This window comes from Ranitomeya variabilis, chromosome 8 (assembly GCF_051348905.1).
Source record: "Ranitomeya variabilis isolate aRanVar5 chromosome 8, aRanVar5.hap1, whole genome shotgun sequence".
Taxonomy (NCBI): Eukaryota; Metazoa; Chordata; class Amphibia; order Anura; family Dendrobatidae; genus Ranitomeya; species Ranitomeya variabilis.
In genome coordinates this window covers 88,915,422-88,938,676 of record NC_135239.1, presented here as the reverse complement: position 1 = coordinate 88,938,676, position 23,255 = coordinate 88,915,422, and the positions used below count along the sequence as shown (strand labels likewise).

The 23,255-nt window shown below is 45.3% G+C and overlaps 1 protein-coding gene across 1 annotated transcript in view; it reads right to left on the bottom strand.

The window, feature by feature from the left end:
* Window positions 1-23,255, bottom strand: part of LOC143788497 (uncharacterized) — a 186,738-nt gene that overhangs the window by 46,087 nt on the left and 117,396 nt on the right. The window contains exons 21-24 of the mRNA XM_077278193.1: window positions 22,912-23,169; window positions 6,673-6,933; window positions 3,286-3,543; window positions 2,945-3,199 (exon numbers count right to left, since the gene is read on the bottom strand). Coding sequence (XP_077134308.1) covers window positions 2,945-3,199; window positions 3,286-3,543; window positions 6,673-6,933; window positions 22,912-23,169 — 1,032 coding nt within the window. The remainder of the gene's footprint in view (window positions 1-2,944; window positions 3,200-3,285; window positions 3,544-6,672; window positions 6,934-22,911; window positions 23,170-23,255) is intronic.

Sequence of the window (23,255 nt, the reverse complement as noted above, 5' to 3'; positions counted from 1 at the left end):
GTAAACGTTAATGTAACTAACTAGTTAAATGTGAAAAGTGTTTGATAATGTTGATGGAAGAATGAGGACAGAAAGTGAACCCGGGCGGGGTTAGTTGGTGAGTCCTTCTAGGAGCCATATAGAGATGGCCTGTTGATCCTGAACTGGAAGAAAAATATGTTCTATACTGTGTATAGTGGTGGAAGGGCAGTAGGCTCGGGCTGAACGGGGCGGTTCTGTGAAAGAAAGGAGAGGCAGTAGGTCTGGAGCCGTTAGGACAGGCGGTCCTGCAGACTTAAAGAAGGAGGATGAAGTTGATTGCCTTATAATGTGATTATAAGAAGGTCTTTTGTGGATGCAGAGTGTACGTCCTTAAAGGCAATGTTAAGTTATTATTCAAGAATTGCACTAAGTAGAATACCCGGTTGGGTAAAAGAAAGTTATTTATAGCATGTTGCTGTAATATTTAACTATGTTTGTAACGTTCAAGAGTCCTCACCTCCCATAAAGGGAAGCCCTGTTCAAGTATGCTTATTGTTATTGCACTCACAAAAATTGTATGTCTTTTGCTAACCTGTATTGTTGTTTTCTTCCCAGTCCCGGAGTACTGGATTTAACCGGGGGGGAGTGTTGTGAATTTGCTTTTTGCTCCCTCTAGTGGTTACTAGTTTTTTGACTCTGGTTTTTCTGTCATTCCTTTTATCCGCACCTGGGTCGTTAGTTAGGGGTGTTGCTATATTAGCTCCCTGGACCTTCAGTTCTATGCCTGGCAACGTAGTTATCAGAGCTAGTCTGCTGTGCTCTTGTCTACTGATCCTGGTTCCAGTTATATCAGCTAAGTCTGCCTTTTGCTTTTTGCTATTTGTTTTGGTTTTGTATTTTTGTCCAGCTTGTTCCAAATCTATATCCTGACCTTTGCTGGAAGCTCTAGGGGGCTGGTGTTCTCCCCCCGGACCGTTAGACGGTTCGGGGGTTCTTGAATTTCCAGTGTGGATTTTGATAGGGTTTTTGTTGACCATATAAGTTACCTTTCTTTATTCTGCTATCAGTAAGCGGGCCTCTCTGTGCTAAACCTGGTTCATTTCTGTGTTTGTCATTTCCTCTTACCTCACCGTCATTATTTGTGGGGGGCTTCTATCCAGCTTTGGGGTCCCCTTCTCTGGAGGCAAGAAAGGTCTTTGTTTTCCTCTACTAGGGGTAGCTAGATTCTCCGGCTGGCGCGTGTCATCTAGAATCAACGTAGGAATGATCCCCGGCTACTTCTAGTGTTGGCGGTAGGAGTAGATATATGGTCAACCCAGTTACCACTGCCCTATGAGCTGGATTTTTGTATTCTGCAGACTTCCACGTTCCTCTGAGACCCTCGCCATTGGGGTCATAACAGGGGAGTGCAGCGCCCCAGAGTCCTGGTCGTTGCAGTACTGAAGCTCTGCCGCTAAGGGGAGCTAGGGTACGTCTGATGGCACTGAAGGAGTTCATCTGACCAGGTATCACAGACACCAATACATTTCACAGTCGGGCCTCCAGGGGGAGCTAAGGGTGCCATTTATTAGGCCACTCCTCACCACTGTGGGTAAACTGGGGGTCAGGCAGGAAGTTAGTTCAGAAAGCTGACTGGGTTGGACCAGACAACACCTGGTGGCAGAGGGTGTTGTGGGGGAAGATTCGGTAGGGTCCCTGTCAGGTTTGGGACCCTGACAGAGGCCTGGCTACAAGAAGGAACGTCACGGGACCATGCCTGCTCAGCATAGCGGCGGTGCCCTAAGAAAGGAAGAGAAGCGAGATATATTGTGCTGAGTGAGAAACGAGATCAAAGCAAGGAGGAGAATACCAGTAGGAGTCGTGCTGTAAGACCGAGGCAACATCCTACTGAGGCGCACAACCGGCGGCCGGAACGCCGAGGAAGTATTACTATATTCAGCTTCAGGCAATACTTCAAACCAACGGCAGGACAGTCAGTCAAAGGCGGGCTGTCTCATCTAAATCACCTATGCAGTCTTGGGGGGCAACTTGTGGAGAGGGGCGACTCTAGGGTCCCGGAAGAGCTCCGAGCCTACCCGTCATACGGGTGCCGTCCTAACCGTAACATCAGGGAGGGACGGAGGATTAGCAGAACATCATCTAATCGAGTTGTGAGGGAACTTAAGAAACGGACACAACAGTTGTGGGGACTTTCCGTAAGCACAGCAGGGAAGGACCACAACACATAGCGCTAGCAGGTAGGCACAGATTTCCACCTGCAAGGAGAACTCTGGAGGTGTCATTGGACCGGCCGGACTTGCGCAGCCTGGTGAACCGTATTCCGGACTGAGGACTCAGAGATCTTCAGTAAAAAGGTAAAGAGACTGCAACCTGGTGTCCTCGTTATTTACTGCACCGCACCACCACCACCAACCGCATCCATTATTCACTGTACGCCCCTCAGCAGGGTCACGGACCAGGCCTAGCCACCGTGACAACCCCAGAATAGAGACTCAGGGGCCCGGTACCGGGTACCCCTCGGCCCTGCGGCAGTGGGGGCGCTACACTTACAAGCTCAATATAAAAGAGATTCTAAGCACTGTGCATGTTTCTCCTGTATAGCAGCAGTGGTCGGTCTCCAAGGCAGCGAGCTGTAAACAAAAAATAAGTATCAATAACTCAAGAATGGCTGAAAATTGTAATAAGCAGTAGATTGACAATTTTTTTGAATTTAGCAGTGCTATCCGACAATACCATGTATGAAAATGGGAATTATCCCTTAAGAATGGTTCAGGCCAGGGTAAATACCGGATATCTCTGATTAGAAAAGTGATGAACTAGAATATTCTCAGAGCTTTAGGATGGTGAAAGAGATAGAATTCATTTCATACAATCTAGATGAAGGTTTTGATTCATTTCACCACTGTGTGGACTGATATCTGTGCAGGGTTGCCAAGAAATGTGCAGCTAGTAAATTCCATCATGCATTAGTCTGGACACTTACCTGATTTAAATGATGTTTTAGTGCTATTCTGACCCGTGCATGTTCCATCCTCAGCCCAGACAGTCACTGTGTAATTCTGTCCACATTCTAGTTCCGGGGTCTCGCACCTAGTGTTAGTTGTGTTGCAAGCCAAGGTATTAACTCCTTCCACTACAGCCGAATACGACCTTGCATTGCGACTCATCTCCCATTGTACAAACCCTGAATTATTTTCACACGATGCATAGGCTTCTAGAATCTGGGGAGGACAAGGAACTAGAGAAACCAAAACAATGTAAAAATAATATTTAATATTGTTCATGTACAATTACAAAAAACTTTTTTAGACCTTTAAGACTTACTTGTTGAAATGTGGATGGAATTATTCCCATTACTGATGCAATCTGCAGATTTACTGCCCAAGATGATGTCATACTCCATGTCACATAAGAGGTCATGAAATTCATAGTAGGCATTTGTGGTTGTGATGGAGGTCTCATTGAGCCCTGCACGAGCCATCACTGTGTATGCACTGGCTCCAGGAGCCCCGTCCCATGATAAAGATATGGAATAAGTCTCACAGGTCACAGATTTCACTAAATTAGTAGGAACACATGGCGCTAAAATGAAATAATAATAAATACGTTTTCACTGAATCTCAGCTGACATATTAATACCCAGAACTCTCATCTTTTTACTATGCTTTTTGCATACTACATTAACATTTATTCCATCTTTTAGTAACAAAACACACCCTCTTTTTTAAGATTTAAAGGAATTGTCCAGTGCGGGGGTGAGCAATTAATTTTACAGAGGGGCCACATGAGAGACCATGACTGTTGTAGAGGGCCGAACCAATAAACTGAATTTAAATCTGGTCAATATAAATATTAACATACTATTTTATATTAATACTACATTTGTTGCTTAATATTGAGCAGCATTAATTCTCTTGACTCATGTTACAATAGAGCTTATTGCATGTACTCTTACCAGTAGCAGCTAATCAAACTTATGTAATTTACTTCTTTTTATAAAGGTAATAACAACCATTAAATCATATTGTTCCTCATAGTCAGCCCCTGTACCATGATCAACAGCTTCCCCACACAAGGCTTGATGCCCCAGAGTCCCTAACACAATATGATGGTCTCAGATTCCCCACTCAGTATGCTGGACCCCACTGCCTCACCACACACAGTATGATGCCCCACAGCCCCTCAACATAGCATGATCTCCACAGTCCCATACAGTTATTATGATGGCTCCCACATTCCCCCAAAAAGTATGATTTCACACACAGTATGATGGCCTCTGTGATTATCCCCACAGTCCTACACTGTCTAATATTAAAAACCTTACCATGTGTCAATGTTGACCTCAGTGTATCAGACAAAAGGACTGGGCCCAACCAGTGGAACACCAGTCTGGGGGAGCCTTATAAGAGAAAAAATTAGCAAAAACCCTACTGTAACTAAATAAAAAGCAAAAAGTGCATCTAAATAACACAGAGTTTTGAGTAATACTGTTTTTGATCAAAAATAGCACAAAAGCCATCCCACCACGACAAGGTAACTCTGATCGGCACAGTCCTACACTGTCTAACATTAAAACCTTACCATGTGTCAATGTTGACCTCAGTGTGAATAAGGGCAGACAAAAGGACTTGGCCCAACCAGTGGAACACCAGTCTGGGAAAGCCTTATATACAATTTCTAGCTCAGAAAAGGGAGGCCACACCCAGCTTGCACAGAATGCAATAATACAAAGAAAAAACACAAAAATTGAGTTTGACTTGAGTTGGTACACATGCAGCACATACACGCATGTTCACATTGGCCATAAAACATATAAAACCTACAAGAGAAAAAATGAGCTGTAACTAAGTAAAATGCACATGTACCAACTCAAGTGAAGCTCAATGTTTGTGTTTTTCTTTGTACTATTGCATTCTGTGCAAGCCAGGGTGTGGCCTCCCTTTTCTGAGCTAGAAATTGTATATAAGGCTCCCCCAGACTGGTGTTCCACTGGTTGGGCCCAGTCCTTTTGTCTGCCCTTATTAATGTCAACATTGATGCATGGTAAGGTTTTTAATATTAGACAGTATAGGACTGTCCCGATCAGAGTTACCTTGTTGTGGTGGGATGGCTTTTGTGCTATTTTTGATCAAAAACTGTATTACTAAAAACTCTGTGTTATTTAGATGCACTTTTTTGCTTTTTACTTAGTTACAGCAGGGTTTTTGTTCATTCTTTCTTTTGTAGGTTTTATTTGTCAATAAAAGTATAAAAACTTGTTACATGCTGATAATTGTACTTACCTCTTGATCCCCAGGCTTAATTGGAAAAGCAAGTTCCAGCTCACACAAAACTCCAGTGTGATCTGGAAAGTCAGATTAGAAGTCACATGAGTGAGAAGAGGACCAGGGAGATGCTGAAAACCGGGGAAGACTGCGATTGGTGACTATATTAATGCACTTACATGACATTACATACACATGTAGACAGGTTTAGGGAATAGAAAATTTAATGGGAGTGTTTTGTTAACTCATCAGCCTAGAATGTACCTATTTCGCATACTCAGCCAGGTTCTAGTTGTCGGTCTCCTTGGCAATAAGCTGTATGCTATATACGATAAAAGCTCTCATAGCAGGAGAATTACAGCAGAGAAAGAAGAAAGTCAGTTACAAACTTGCTTATTTTCTTGCTATTTAACTTAGATACAAACTTTATAACATGAGAATAACCCTTTAAGTCCATGTCTAACTGGGAACATGGAGCTCTTGTATCAGATAAACGGAGCTTCAAAAACAATAACAGTGTATTAAAGGGGTTTTCCATCCATGATTAAAAATAAAAATAAAACATGAATAAGGCACTAAAAAGTAAAAGAAAAAAAATCATACTCGCCTTACTGACTACTTGTTCTCCTGTGGACATTCTGTGCTGATTTTGCTAACATGTGACTGATATCACTCCCAAAGAAGCAATCTTGGAATGGCGATACATGGGGGTAGCATTCCCCACATGACTAAGCATGGATGCACACCCTCTTAATCATTCCTGGATTGGAAAACACTATTGAGAATGTGGTAAAGTTCTGCAAACAAATCTTTTTTAGTGTCTGCTATTTTGTTGAGTACGGATTTATTTACTGCATCATTAATGCATTTTTTTTAACCATTGAGGATATTTAAGGTTGCATCCGTTCATTTGTACTGTGTGTGGGGAGGTCCATTGCCAAAACTGAGGCTGTGACCATGACCTTTACATTTTTTGATGGTTTTGTTTTTAGATTTTTTTATCTAGTTGGTTTATATTTCAATAAATTACCCCCTTTTTATATTGGATGTTCTGCTATTAATGTGTATATTCCTTTATCCGATACATGTCAAACTTTGCCTGTGGGCCAAATCAGGCCCGCAAGGTAGTTTTATTTGGCCCGAGACACCAGAATCAATACCCCTATGTGGGCCCATTATTCTGTATGGAGGATTATGTGGGGCCCATTATTCTGTATGGAGGATTATGTGGGACTCATTATACTGTATACTGTTTGGCCTGTGACTTTGTCAAAGTTTTTCATTTTGGCCCTCTGTGTGTTTGAGTTTGACATTCCTGCTTTATCTCTTGCATGGTTTATTGATCAATGTCCATACACCTGCTGGCACTCCTGGGATTTATCTGTATTTTATTACATAGTGCAAACTTGATAGACCTTGATTAACATATCCTGAATTAAATAGTTACCTGTAACAATGGCGACAGAAGAACTGTTGTCACTGCGACACTGGTCATTATACGCTGCTGTTGCCACAGTGTAAGTCTTGCCACACTCAATGCCACTAATGTCACATCTCAGCTCTGTAGTATTACATGCCAGTGTCTTCCCACTTTGCTCTATTAATGTTCCTGTGTAATAATCGGCTCCTGCGGCAGCGCTCCACAACAGTGTTAGAAAGTCCGATGCACATGCAGGCTTGGCGTCCAGCTGTTCAGGCACACAGGGACCTAATGATGGTGCAGGAAGAATATCAGAACACTATAAACTATATTTATTTTATTAAGTGATTTTTTTGTGTGCACTTTTTGCAATTGAGCCTGATTTATTATTGCATCTGTTCCTATTTTTGTCTATTTTTTTTTTTGTTTTTAAGGCTGCCATTTGCTTTGCGCCAAATTCTTCTTTTAAGTTGAAGTCTACTTTGTAAATGATTGTCTGCTTTTTGTCTCTTCACCATTATGGTGTTTTTTGTAATCCAGATGTTTGCGTCCAATACAATTTTTGCAGCGGTGTACTCCAGTCTCCGCCTGGAATGATTTTTTCTGTACACTAGAGATTTTTGTGCAAATGTTTTCGCTCCGCTTAACCTTTTAACAAATCATGTGACATTTTGCTTTATAAAAGCACAACAAAGGTGAAAGAGAAAAAAATACAAAGCATTTTTGATTCTACTCAAAATTCATTAACTAGCATGTACTATTTTGAAGAATTTGTCAATAAAAATGGCAGCGAATATCATATGTCAGACGAGAAAAATAACTTAAAAAAAATACAAATGATGAATCAGGCCCAAAGTGTGTTCTTTTTTACCATATAGGATTTGAAAAAAAAAAAAGACCAGATTCCCACGATGAGTTTTTGGTGTCTTTTTGACGCTGCATGTTTTCCCTGCTTCAAAAACGCAGTTTCTTACAGCACCAGCAAAGAAACCTCATACCCTCTGTGCTTATTTTTTACGCTACAAAAACTGACTTGCGGTGCGTGTTTCAGATCCACAACATGTCAATTTCTCTTCCGGGTAGGCTGAATTTTAGGGCTCATACCCACATGCGAGAAAGAAAAGTACCGTAATCTGGACCAAAAAAACGGAGTGCCATGCGATTTCTGTGCAATTTTTAAAACGCAACATCCATATGAGCTGTGTATGCAATCCATGTGCAATGCAATGTTAACATGAGCTTTTACATACAGCAGTTCTCTGTCATTTACACATCATTTTCAAACAAAATATTCTTCAAAACACACACACAAATTTATATATATATATATATATATATATATATATATATATATATATATATATATATATTTTTTTTTAGGTAGATAGATAAATAGATAGATTCAAAGCCGGCAAATGATCTGCCGCGTACAGTATAATCACAGAGTGACAGGTTAGAATAGAATAGTTATAATAGATATACTGTATACACATAGAATACATACAGAATAGGCAGATATATAGATGTGTGTGACAAACACAATTAGTATAGTATGTGTGCAAATTACTGGACAAGTATTTAATTAATAAAATATTATTTGGGACAAAAAAGGGCGTGGGCTCCCACGCAATTTTCAAAACCAGCAGAGGGAAAGCCAGAAACTGGGGGCACATGTTTATAGCCTGGGAAGGGGGTAATACCCATGGAGCTTCCAAGGCTATTAATGTAAGCTCACAGCTGTATAGTTAGCCTTTACTGGCTATAAAATAGGGGACCCCCCCAAAAAGGACGTGGGGTCCCCCTATAATTAATAACCAGCAAAGGCTATGCAGACAGCTGCAGGCTGATATTAATAGCCTAGGAAGGGACCATGGTTATTGGCCCCCAGCTAAAAACATCAGCACTCAGCCACTCCAGAAAAGGCGCATCTGTAAGACGGACATACATTAGACCTGGTCTTCACCCGTTTATGCTCCCTATCTAACTTCACTACCTCCCCTCTCCCTCTATCTGACCACCATCTACTCACTTTCTCATCCCTGTCCTCTTCACCTGTCACCCACGTCCAGCACAATGCGCACCCACGCAGGAACCTCGCACACCTAGACACCCACACACTCTCTGACACTATCCTACCACTGTCCTCTATATCCTCACTCCACGACACAGACACTGCCACTGCTTTCTACAATGCCACTCTTGCATCAGCTATTGACACGGTTGCCCCTGTCATGCATAGCAGAGCGCAACGAACCAATAGACAACCCTGGCACAATAGCATCACTAAAAAGCTTCGGCAAGTATCGAGATTTGCAGAACGGCGTTGGAAGAAAACGCACTCACAAGATGACTTCAGTGCACTCAAACAAGCAACACTGGCATTCAAATCAGCTCTCACCTCTGCAAAACAGGCCTACTTCACAGCCCTTGTATCTTCCTTATCCCACAACCCCAAACAGTTGTTCAACACTTTTAACTCCCTCCTCCGCCCACCACTGCCACCTCCGAGTTCCCTAATCGTTGCCAAGGACTTTGCCATGCACTTCAAAAATAAGATAGACCAAACAAGGCAAGTCTTTGTTGTCCAACCACCACAACCCCTTTCTGTGAGAGACCAATGCCCAAACCCCATAACTTCACTCTCCAAAATCTCTGAAGAGGAGCTTGCTCATCTTCTCTCCAAATCACACCTCACCACTTGTGCACTTGACCCCATCCCATCCCACCTCCTCCCCAACCTCACCACCACACTAATCCCATCCCTAACCCATCTCTTCAACCTTTCACTAACTTCTGGTACCTTCCCCTCTGCCTTCAAACATGCCACAATCACACCTATCCTCAAAAAGCCATCCCTTGACCCAAGCGCTATGTCCAGCTATCGCCCCATATCATTGCTCCCATTTGCATCCAAACTCCTTGAGCAGCACGTCCATGCTGAACTTTCCTCTCACTTTGCATCTAACTCTCTCTTCGACAACCTACAATCTGGCTTCCGTCCCCACCATTCCACTGAGACTGCCCTAACCAAAATTACTAACGACTTATTTACAGCCAAAGCTAACAGACAATTCTCTATACTCCTCCTCCTAGACCTGTCCTCTGCCTTCGACACAGTTGACCACTGCCTCCTACTACAGATCCTCTCTTCCTTTGGGGTCAAAGACATTGCCCTATCTTGGATCTCCTCATACCTTGCCAACCGCACATTTAGCGTTTCCTACTCCCATACTACCTCTTCATCTCGCCCCCTCTCTGTTGGTGTCACTCAAGGCTCTGTCCTAGGACCCTTACTCTTCTCAATCTATACACTCGGCCTGGGACAACTCATAAGGTCCTATGGCTTCCAGTACCATCTATATGCCGATGACACTCAGATCTACCTCTCTGGCCCAGATGTCACCTCTCTGATCTCCAGAATCCCAGGGTGTCTATCAGCCATATCCTCCTTCTTTTCCTCTCGCTTCCTCAAGCTCAATGTGGACAAATCTGAACTAATTATCTTTCCTCCATCTCGCATATCTTCCCTACCTGATCTATCTATCAAAATAAATGAAATTACACTTTCCCCTGTGCCCAAAATCCGCTGCCTCGGAGTAACCCTTGACTCTGCCCTGTCCTTCAAACCGCACATCCAAGCTCTCGCCACCTCCTGTCGCCTCCAGCTCAAAAATATTTCCAGAATCCGTCCTTTCCTCAACCCACACTCTACCAAAATGCTCGTGCATGCCCTAATCATCTCCCGCCTCGACTACTGCAACATACTCCTCTGTGGCCTACCTTCTAACACTCTCGCACCCCTCCAGTCCATCCTTAACTCTGCTGCCCGACTAATTAATCTCTCTCCTCGCTACACTCCTGCTTCCCCTCTTTGCAAATCCCTTCACTGGCTCCCAATTTCTCAGCGTATCCAGTTTAAACTACTAACACTGACCTACAAAGCCATCCATAATCTTTCTCCTCCGTATATTTCCACACTAATCTCTCAATATCTTCCCTCACGTAATCTCCGGTCCTCCCAAGACCTCCTTCTCTCCTCCACACTTATTCGCTCCTCATCCAATCGCCTCCAAGACTTCTCCCGAATATCACCCATCCTCTGGAATTCAGTGCCCCAACACATCCGGTTATCCACTACTTTTGGATCCTTCAAAAGAAACCTGAAAACCCATCTCTTCAAAGAAGCTTACAGCCTGTAAAGACCACACAGCCACCTCAACACCATTGGAGCTACTGCAACCCCCGACCTACTGTCTCCTTCCCCATAATCCTGTAGAATGTAAGCCCGCAAGGGCAGGGTCCTCGCCCCTCTGTACCAGTCAGTCATTGTTAGTTTTGTTTACTGTAAGTGATATTTGTATTTTGATGTAACCCCTTCTCATGTACAGCACCATGGAATTAATGGTGCTATATAAATAAATAAAAATAATAATAATAATGCACCAAGTCCGGCACTTAGCCTCGCTCTTCCCATTTGCCCTGTAGCGGTGGCAAGTGGGGTAATAGTTTGGGGGTTAATGTCACCTTTGAATTGTAAGGTGACATAAAGCCCAGCTTAATAATGGAGAGGTGTCAATAAGACTCTAATGGGTGCGAGTGCTGTGCGATTTTTTTTTCTCGCACCCATTGACTTGCATTGGCAAGTCTCTTCTGAGATATGCAGCAAATCGCACAACGCTGCAATTTTTTTCTCGGGCCGATTTCGGCTGAGAAAAAAACCGCAGATAAGATGTAACCCATAGAATAACATTGGTCAGAGTGCAATCCAATTTTTTTATTGGATTGCACTCCTTCATATTTCTCGCAAATGGGTATGAGCCCTTATGTGCAGAATTTCCCCATAGACTTACAGTAGATGCAGAAAATGCACGTGTAAAAAACACACGTGTTGTTAGACAGTTTCAGCGGCGGAAACACATCAAATATACATGTCATCCACACCTAAGTATGTCAATAAAGTTTAGTCAAAGCCAAATACCAGGAAGTTTAAAAAACAAATCTGCTTCATTTAAAGGGAACCTGTCACCTCGTTTTTTCGGTATGAGATAAAAATACTGTTAAATAGGGCCTGAGCTGTGCATTACAATAGTGTAGTTTGTGGACCCCGATTCCCCCCCTATGCTGCCGAAATACGTTACCAAAGTAGTCGTTTTCGCCTGTCAATCAGGCTGGTCAGGTCGCATGGGCGTGGTGTCTTCCCCCAGATCTTGCGTAGTTTTCCGTTGGTGGCGTAGTGGTGTGCGCATGTCCAAGGTCCCGAATCCTGCACAGGGGTGTGAAAATAGCAGCGATGTCCGTTATTCCATTGGTGGTCGGTGGGCGCGGCCATCTTGCCGAGATGCGAACTCTGCTTCTCGAAAATGGCTGCCGCGATAGCCATCTGCGCACGCGCGGATGCCCGCGGCCATTTTCCTGAAGCCGCGGCCAGCAGAGCGCCGCTTCTGCGCACGCGCGGCCAAAGCAAGATGGCCGCGCCCACCGACCACCAATGGAATAACGGACATCGCTGCTATTTTCACACCCCTGTGCAGGATTCGGGACCTTGGACATGCGCACACCACTACGCCACCAACGGAAAACTACGCAAGATCTGGGGGAAGACACCACGCCCATGCGACCTGACCAGCCTGATTGACAGGCGAAAACGACTACTTTGGTAACGTATTTCGGCAGCATAGGGGGGGAATCGGGGTCCACAAACTACACTATTGTAATGCACAGCTCAGGCCCTATTTAACAGTATTTTTATCTCATACCGAAAAAACGAGGTGACAGGTTCCCTTTAAAGCATAACACACCAAAAAGAGACAATATTTATGCTATGTGTGCATAAACATGTGATTCTTCAGAATTTGTATTAGTCTATGCCTGATGAAGAGACCTGTGTAGTCTCGAAAGCTTGCAATTTGTTACCATCTTTTCAGTTAGCCATTAAAAGGTATCAACCACTGAGGACTCTCAATTCTAAACATTTTTCCAAAAAGAGTCAAAAACGCATTTTAAAAAAAGGCATGTAAAAAAAACGCAATGAAAAAAACGCAAGTAAATCAATTTAAACAAGTGTTGCAGCAATGGTGCAGAAATTTTGCAACATCAGTAACTCACCAAAAGCTACTCGTGGGAAGTGTATGAAAACAGAAAGGTGCTAGATAGACAATGCAGCTCAGATGCTAAATGGAAGTGAAGTTACACTGAGCTGAGGCTACGTGCTCACAAGCAGTAACAGTAGCATATTTTTGCTGCATCCAAAACTCTGCGTTTTAATTTACCGCTTCTGTGTTTAGGTGCATGTGGATTTACCAAATGTAAAGACATTCTATTGCTGAAAATACGCAGCGTCTCTGCTGCAGAAATTCACATGCTGCGGCTCGGAAACCCGCACCGAGGGTGAGTTTACACAGTGTTAAATAGAAACACCGAGGACATGGGGTTTCTATAAATCCCATCCACTGTGCTTGCAATGTAGAATTCAGCATTTTGGAAGCAGCAAAAATGCGCTGCTATTCCCGATCATGGGCACTTAGCCTGAAATAAACCTATATACAAAAAAAAGAAACAATGTGGTAATTGTGGCGAGAAACACCAATAACTTCACAGCTATGTAGATCTATTTGATGCACTTCTGCCATGTGAATATAATTAGAGTACTTAATGTAAGGCTATGTTCACACAGAGTCGTTTGAGGTCTTCAAAAAACATGAGTTTTCCAAACAGAAATCACTTCAGGAAACTCATTTTTTTGGTGGAGTTTCTGATGTTGCCTTTCTTGTTTGGAAGTGGTTTTGAAGAGTATTCCCTGAGGTGTTCTTTGCAATCTTTTGATTAGACAGTGTCACAGTGCCTACTTTTGACAGGATTCCTCCAGGATCGTGTTCAAAGAAGTCATGTGTAGCTTTTTTTTTTCACTTGTCATTTTACAAAACCTCTTCAGAAAAAAAAAAGCTCAAAAACTCTTCCCATGAACAGCAAAAATAAAGTTAATTGGAAGTGTTTTCAAAGAAGTTTTTAAGCAGTTTTTGAGGATGATTTTGGTAAAGATCTGTTCCAAAAAAATCAGTATGGACATAACTTTGGGCTATGCCTATGAGGTTTTTCTTGTTGCTGAGTTTTTGGAGTAGAGACTCTCCAAAAACCAAGAATTTTGATTGCACAAGCTATGTGCCCAGGGCATCTTTGAGATGCCGGTGCAGCTGCTGGAGTTTTCACTCAAAAAAAGTTTCAGGAAATAGCAGCCAGCTTTTTCTTAATGGCACTTTTACACATCCTGATATTTCCGCTACTGGTAAAACCAGTACCGGAGATATTAGTGTTTGTGTGTCCGTGTGTTTAATACTTGTAACATACGTGTGGCAACCGTTTGCCGCATCAGTACCACAGATACCGTTGCCTGGGAATCAGCGGTACTGTTAGCACTGTTCCGCAGCACCGGGTGCTGAAGACAACTCACTGTCCCCTGTTCGTGCTGCAATAAGCACTAGCAGGAAAGAATGTTGAGAGTTGTATTCAACTGATAACAGCGAGAGCAGACGGTGGCTGATGAAGTATTCAACAACCGCTGCCTGCACTATAAATGAATAGATAATTAAGAAATGACATAGTATTCACCTGTATTTTTTATCACCAGCCAGGCAAAACTGACAACTGCGGGCTGCAACCCCCCAAATTCAGCAAGGCTGGTTATCAAGAATAGAGGGGTCCCCATGCCATATTTTTCAATTATTTAAATAAATATTTTTTAAAAATGGCATGCCCCCCCCCATTTTTGACAACCAGCCAAGTTAAAGCAGACAGCTTGGCGCTGGTAATCTCAGGCTGGTAAGGGGCCATAGATAGCTGCCTCCCCAGCATAAATATAGCAGCCCGCAGCTGCCCCAGAAAATATGCATCTGTTAGATGTGCCAATTCTGGCGCTTTGCCTGGCTCTTACCACTTGACCTGTGGTGGATGCAAGTGGGGTTTATAATTGTGGGGTTGATGTCACCTTTGTATTGTCAAGTGACATCAAGCCCATGGCTTAGTAATGGAGAGGCGTCTATAAGACACCTATCCATTACTAATCCTATAGTTGTACTGTAGATAAACACACTAAGTATAAAGTACTTTTAATTAAATAAAAAAACACACTTTTCCTTTTTATTTAAAAATAACAAACACTGTTAAACTCACCTAACTCCCATTGCATTGAAGCCCTAGTCTCCTGTAATAAAACAAAAATAAAAAACAACCATATCTCTCTCCTTCCCCATCATTCTGTCCCACGGTGTAATCCGTGTCTAGGGATAAACAGTTTTCAATAATTAAGATAATTTTAAAATGTAAATACCGTATATACTCGAGTATAAGCCGAGATTTTCAGCCCAAAAAAATGGGTTGAAAGTGCCGCTCTCAGCTTATACTTGAGTCATGGTTGGTGGGTGAGAGGGAACGACGACTGTCAAATACTCACCTGCTCCCGGCGCTCCTGACGCGGTCCCTGCATGTCCCACGGTCTTCGGGCACGGCAGCTTCTTCCCCTGTTCAGCGGTCACTGGTACCGCTCATTAAAGTAATGAATATGGACTCCACTCCCATAGGGGTGGAGCCGCATATTCATTACTGTAATGAACGGTATCATGTGACCGCTCACTACAGGAAGAAGCTGCCGCGCCTGAAGACCGTGGGACATGCAGGGACCATGTCAGGAGCGCCGGGAGCAGGTGAGTATTTCATATTCACCGTTCCGCATTCCACCGACGCCCTGTCTTCCGCATCCTCTGCACTGACTGTTCAGGTCAGAGGGCGCAGTGACGTATTAGTGTGCGCGCCGCCCTCTGCCTGAACAGTCAGTGCGGACAGACGGGACGCTGAGGAGCGAGCAGCGGGCAGCGACAAGAGGTGAGTATTTTAGTAGTTCTTTTTAGTGCAGACGCAGCATTATATGTGACACAATGTTATATGGAGCATCTATGGGGCCATAATGAATTGTATGGAGCATTATATGGGGCATCTATGGGGCCATAAAGAACTGCATGGAGCATTACATGGGGCATCTATGGGGCCATAAAGAACTGCATGGAGCATTATATGGGGCATCTATGGGCCCATAACGAACTGCATGGAGCATTATATAGGGCATCTATGGGGCCATAAAGAACTGTATGGAGCATTATAGGGGGCATATTTTAATATGAAGCATGTATGGGGCCATAATGAACTATATGGAGCATTATATGGGGCGTATTTTGTATGGGGCATCTTATGGGGCCATAATGAACTGTATGGAGCATTATATGGGGCTCCTGATTCAATATGGATATTAATTTTACTTTTATTGGTATCTATTTTTATTTTTGACATTTACCGGCAGCTGCTGCATTTCCCACCCTAGGCTTATACTCGAGTCAATAAGTTTTCCCAGTTTTTTATTGCAAAATTAGAGGGGTCGGCTTATACTTGGGTCGGCTTATACTCGAGTATATACGGTAATTAAAAAATGTGGTGTGGGAACCCCTCTATTCTTGATAACCCACCTTGCTAAAGCTGACAGCTGAGGGTTGCAGCTCGCAGCTGTCAGTTTTGCCTGGCTGGTTATCAAAAATACAGTTATTACTGTTAACGGCAGCAGGTGTAGGTTAATGGGAGTATTAGTCCCATCAGCAGCCACTTTCACTGTTATCAGTTGAATACAGCTCTGAACATTCTTAGCGATCAACGCAAGCAGGGGAGAATGATGAGAGCTGTCTTCAGCACCCAGCATCGGCGAACAGCTAACATACCTGCTGATTCCCAGGTGCCGGGACGTGACATACTGATGACACACGGATGTCGTCCATGTGTACATATTCGTAACGTTTTGCAGCTCGTGCTGCTATTAAAAACGGACATGTCAGCGTCTTTTGCCCACGGACACACGATCTGTGGAAACATCCTGACTTGTGCACAAACCCATTCACTTGAATGGGTCTACGTGTGTAAGTGTCTCTGGTACTTGTGAAAACTGTCACCACACGTACCAGACACACTGACGTCTAAAAGAGCCATAAAGCAGGTCAGCCAGCGGTTTCACCATCTTTTTCACAGCAACTCAGTCATCAGGAGCTTTTTAATATAGCTTCCATTCCATTTAGAGAGGTAACGGCTTCTGAGTGGGAGTCACCTGAAGAATAAACACGGTCCTTCTTTTAACTGCTTCAGGATTCGGAAACCATGGAACGGTTAAAAGAAGTAAGAAGACACTGAACATATGAATAGCAATGTAGTTTTTCCGTAGACATTCATAAGTTTATTCTTTTGAATTTTTTAGTCATGTTTCCAGGCGGTTTCAGGGTCATGTTTCCAGGTGTTTTTTCAGTGGAAGCCGCCTGAAAAAAACATTGTGTGCATGTAGCCAAAACTGGAAAGTGTCTGCTCTGAAAGTTCAGCAACAAAATCTCTGTGTGGATACACCCTAAGGTAATGTGCACATGAAGTAATTTAGACGTTGGTGTACCCACAGAGTTTTCCAAAGCCAAGATACTTCTGGAAAATGCAGGCAGTCTTTCTCCTGAAACATCATCGCTGGCATTTTTCATCGTTTCACAATAGTTTCGCCTCCGGTATCCTTTTTTGGCAATTTAAACTTTAAATAACAAACGAGTTCCTGGTGAAGTCTCCAGAAGTCTGAACTGGTCACTTCTTTTAGCCACTTCACTGCTTTTGAAGCCTGAAGCAGTTAAAAGAGGTCACGAAAGTAAAAACATATGCACAGCAAGTCGCTTTGACATTGCAGTGCACAGGTTCATTCTTTTTGGTATTTCTTTAGCGCTTTTTCAGGCGAGGTCCAGGCGGAAAAAGATGTAATGTGCATATACGCTAAGTATGTGCGCGTAAAAATACAGAAATAACAAAAAGTACTGAATATGAAAGTGCACAGGAGGCAATAAATAACAGATCCAAAACCTGATGAACAATTGGACAAATTCCCAGCGGGTCCATTAGGGGCAGCTGTGGTGTGAATACAGCCAATGTGCCAGAAATTGAGAATGCTGAAACAGAATGATCATTTCTACCTTCTCTTGAGGATGTCTGATAGTCCTGGACCCAGGCACCAACCCATCCTACAAGATCTAATGTGCATCTGCAGCGCCCCAGAGTCCTGGTCGTTGCAGTACTGTGGCTCCGCCACTATGGGGAGCTACGGTGCGTCTGATGGCACTGAAGGAGCTCATCGGATCAGGTATCACAGACACCAATATATTTCACAGCTGGGCCTCCGGGGGGAGCTAAGGGTGCTATTCATTAGGCCACTCCCCACCATAGTGGGTAAACTGGGGGTCAGGCAGGAAGTTAGATCAGAAAGCTGACTGGATTGGACGAAGCAACACCTGGTGGCAGAGGGTGTTGTGGAGGAAGAGACAGTAGGGTCTCTGTCAGGGGTGGGATCCTGACAGAGGCTTGGCATTGGAAAGAACGTAACGGGTCCGCGCCAGCTCCGGGAAGCGGCGGGGCCCAAGAAAGGACTAAGAAGCGAGATAGATTGTGCTGAGTGAGAAACGAGATCAAGCGATAGGAGAATACCAGTAGGGGTCGTGCTGTAAGACCGGAGCAACACCCTACTGAGGCGCACTACCGGTGGCCGGAACGCCGAGGGAGTATCATAACATTCAGCTTCAAGCAATACTCTAAACAGCGGCAGGACAGTCAGTCTAAGGCGGGCTGTCTCACACAAATCACCTATGAAGTCTTGGGGGGCACCTTGTGGAGAGGGGCGACTCTAGGGTCCCGGAAGAGCTCCGAGCCTACCCGTCAAACGGGTGCCGTCCCAACCAGAACAACAGGGAGGGACGGAGGATTAGAAGAACATCATTTAATCGAGTTGTGAGGGAACTTAAGAAACAGACACAACGGTTGTGGGGACTTTCCGTAAGCACAGCAGGGGAGGACCGTAACACATAGCGCTAGAAGGAAGGCACCGATTTCCACCTGTGAAGTGAGCTCTGGAGGTGCCATCGGACCGGCCGGACTTGCGCAGCCTGGTGAACCGTATTCTGGACTGAGGACCCAGAGATCTTCAGTAAAGAGGTAAAGAGACTGCAACCTGGTGTCCTCGTTATTTACTGCACCACCACCACCACCACCACTGTCATTTACACGTGTTATAGACTGCGCGCCCCACGGCAGGGTCACGGACCGGGGCCTAGCCGCCGTGACAACCCCAGAGCAGAGACCCCGAGGCCCGGTACCGGGTCACCCCTCGGCCCTGCGGCGGTGGGGGCGCTACAACTTGGCGTCATGAACAGGATCTACTTAAGCCTGAAGAATCAGGTCATGTGTGCCTTAGAACTGTAATTTGTTGTGCTTGGACTGTACTTTATTGCAAAGACTGTGCTGCGCCATTTACCGCCAAAAGTTCCCGCCAAAAACCGCCGCCATTGCTACGCCAGAGAAGCAGGAGGGCGTGCCATTGGAGGGGACTACCAAAGTGGCACCAGAAGCGGTGATCGCCCCCTGCGCCTCTTGTTGCAAAGCGATGACCTGCCTCAAAGCAGAGAACCGCCCCCTGACTTGCGATGGCGGGAACGAGGTGAAGGAGGAGCTCGACCTTGGAGAAATGGCAGAGTCAGATGCATGCATTGCCGCCGAATGCCGGACAGCGACGATGAACAGCAGGTGCCCGAACAACGGCGAGGTGATCCCGGTTTGTCCTCACCCATCAGAAGAGGACTCGCGTCCACCGCCGGTGAGGGACCTGGACTCCTTGGAGACACCAGTGGAGGAGCCGAGCCTGCCTACCCTAGTCACGGAATCATGGAGGGCGGAGTTACGTCAAGAGATGACTCCGGAGGGGCCGCGGTCCGGGCTGCAGCCGATTCCAGCGTCCTTGTCAACGGACCGGAGCGACATCGGTGGAATCACATCAGGCGCAGGTATGGACGACATCCCTACTCCCCTGGTCGATTCTGCTCTCCCGACCGATCCGGCTCCCCTGATCGATCCCACTCCCGTGACCGCTCCCCACCCCGGCAATGATCGTTCCTTCTTGGTGGAGCGGGTTATCCTCACCTCCAACGCGATGGGGAAGCTAGTGCCTCCGCTACCAACCAAGATGGGAGAACCCATAGGTGTGGGCCTAGACGGGGTGATCCTTCGGTGGGACACCCCCTGGACAGGGCCGGATGGGACCCGGGAGGATGGCCTCACCCTTGCGGTACTTACCTGGGAGCAGTATAAGCAATGTCTGATCCAACACTGGAAAGATCGGGACGAGACCGAACCACTTGACACGCAACGTAAGAAGTCTGCTCCCGGCAGGAAAGACGTGGTAAAGCGGGGAACTGTACTGGCCTACCACCCGAAGAGGGGATGGGGCTCCATACAGGAACCGGGGCTACCAACTGATGTCTTTGTCACTAGCTATAATGTGAAGACCCCCTGCTGCAGTCGAAATGGTGATCCGTTACAAAGAGGGGATCAGGTGACTTACACCCGCCATCGGAGTGCACAAGGATGGTGTGCCCGGAACGTTCGACGGTGTGAGCCTGAGAGAGCGCCCCCTGTTGTCCCGATCATGACTGATCCTGATTTGCCGGACCTCTTCCCCATCACCACGGTACGTCTTGTAGCGGCTACCGAACTCGCAAGCAGGATTAGCCTTCAAATTCAGGCACCGGCTGATCTGATGGTATCTGAGAGACCAACTACCGGTACGGGTGCCACGTTGGCTGGGGGACAAAGACCACCCCCAGACTTAGAAGAATAAACCTCGATACCATGAATCTGTAAATAGTTACTGTTTTCCTGTTGTTCTGCTAAACCCGTTCAGGGTAAACTCTTAAAGGGATCCCTTTGTTGACCCGGGATCCCTATTGTTTTTGGTTATTTTCTATTTTTTTCTATGTTCTTCAAAAACTGCTGAAATCATGAACAGTGCATGATCCGAACTTCTTGTATATAGTTTGCACCTTATTAAAGGCGCTCCCTACTGGTTTTACTTAAAGAAGGACTCTTTGCGAAGATACCGCACTGGAACCTTTGCTAAGTATGGACTGGTAGCTTGAGAAGATACGCTACCTCGCAGAGACTTGGTCCCCTCTTAAAGGGGATGTTCATTTGCCACACTTCAATAGTAATATTGCTTAAGACAAGTAGCAATAATGTTGATGAGAGAAAAGTGATGATAATGTTTGTACGAGAAAGTTATATGTGTTCAACTGGTTAATTGTGAAGAAGTGTTAACGATGTTATCTGAGAAGAAAAAGGTGAAAGATAGAAGAAGGATGCAGTGGACCCGTAGGGATAGATGTGGTGTCCAGCATGCAAGAAAGAAAGATAATGGGAAGGCTTAACGTTCAGAAGAAAATGCTTGATAATGTTGATAGATAGTTAGGATAGAAGGTAAACCCTGAGTCCTCATAGGAGTCATGTAGAGATGACTTAGTGCTCTTAAACTGAAAGTAATGTTATGTTCTATACTGTGTATAGTAGTTGAAAAGGCAGTAGGCCCTGGCTGAACGGGGCGGTCCTGTAACAGAAAGGAGAGGCAGTAGGTCTGGTGCCGATAGGACAGGCGGTCCTGCAGATTTAAAGAAGGAGAATGAAAAAGTTAAAATACCTTATAATGTGATTATAGGAAGGTCTTTAGTGGATTAAGAGTGTATGTCCTTAAAGGCAAAGTTAAATTATTGTTCAACAATTTTGCACTTAGTAGAATACCCGGTTGGGTAACAGGAGTTATTTATAACCTGTAATTTATAATGTTAACCATGTTTGTAACGTTTAAGTGTCCTCACCTCCCATAAAGGGAAGCTCTGTTCAAGTATACTTATTGTTATTGCACTCAACAAAATTGTATGTCTTTTTGCTAACTTGTATTGTTGTTTTCTTCCCAGTCCCGGAGTACTGTGTTTAACCAGGGGGGAGTGCAGTGCCCCAGAGTCCTGGTCGTTGCAGTACTGTGGCTCCGCCACTATGGGGAGCTACGGTGCGTCTGATGGCACTGAAGGAGCTCATCGGATCAGGTATCACAGACACCAATATATTTCACAGCTGGGCCTCCGGGGGGAGCTAAGGGTCCTATTCATTAGGCCACTCCCCACCATAGTGGGTAAACTGGGGGTCAGGCAGGAAGTTAGATCAGAAAGCTGACTGGATTGGACGAAGCAACACCTGGTGGCAGAGGGTGTTGTGGAGGAAGAGACAGTAGGGTCTCTGTCAGGGGTGGGATCCTGACAGAGGCTTGGCATTGGAAAGAACGTAACGGGTCCACGCCAGCTCCGGGAAGCGGCGGGGCCCAAGAAAGGACTAAGAAGCGAGATAGATTGTGCTGAGTGAGAAACGAGATCAAGCGATAGGAGAATACCAGTAGGGGTCGTGCTGTAAGACCGGAGCAACACCCTACTGAGGCGCACTACCGGTGGCCGGAACGCCGAGGGAGTATCATAACATTCAGCTTCAAGCAATACTCTAAACAGCGGCAGGACAGTCAGTCTAAGGCGGGCTGTCTCACACAAATCACCTATGAAGTCTTGGGGGGCACCTTGTGGAGAGGGGCGACTCTAGGGTCCCGGAAGAGCTCCGAGCCTACCCGTCAAACGGGTGCCGTCCCAACCAGAACAACAGGGAGGGACGGAGGATTAGAAGAACATCATTTAATCGAGTTGTGAGGGAACTTAAGAAACAGACACAACGGTTGTGGGGACTTTCCGTAAGCACAGCAGGGGAGGACCGCAACACATAGCGCTAGAAGGAAGGCACCGATTTCCACCTGTGAAGTGAGCTCTGGAGATGCCATCGGACCGGCCGGACTTGCGCAGCCTGGTGAACCGTATTCTGGACTGAGGACCCAGAGATCTTCAGTAAAGAGGTAAAGAGACTGCAACCTGGTGTCCTCGTTATTTACTGCACCACCACCACCACCACTGTCATTTACACGTGTTATAGACTGCGCGCCCCACGGCAGGGTCACGGACCGGGGCCTAGCCGCCGTGACAACCCCAGAGCAGAGACCCCGAGGCCCGGTACCGGGTCACCCCTCGGCCCTGCGGCGGTGGGGGCGCTACACATCCATTACCCTGTAGAATAACAGCCCCTTTATAACCACTGTGAAATGGCATATTAATCGCCATTAAGAGTTTCAGCAGATTCACTTTGACAACACTCCAGTTGCTGTTGATGTCCTATATGTAGCAGGTGCTGCCACTTTGTCCTGAGAGGAGTTGTGTTTATTTCTAACGTTTTTTCCTAAATGAACATAGGCATTGGGCCTCAATTACTGCAGTAAATGTAATGAAGCCATAGACGTAGTCATACCTGTATGGAACGGGGCAGCTGTGCTCTCACTTGAACATTGCACCCCAGAGGCAGTCACGACGACTTGATAGGTTTGCCCACAGTCCAGACTGTCAATGTCGCAGGTTGTGCCTAATGTGGTGCACCAGTGTGCAGCGCCGTCATCCCCTCTGACTGTTGCAGTATAATTCAAGGCTCCTGGAGTCACATCCCATGACACTTTAGTTATACTTACATCACACATAATTGTTGGTCTCACATTTTGTGGAACACAAGGCGCTAGAAAAGAATACAACAAAGCAGATATGATTAGTTTAATACTGTACATTACTGAGGCTGTGATAATTGTAGACTGAGCTCCTGCT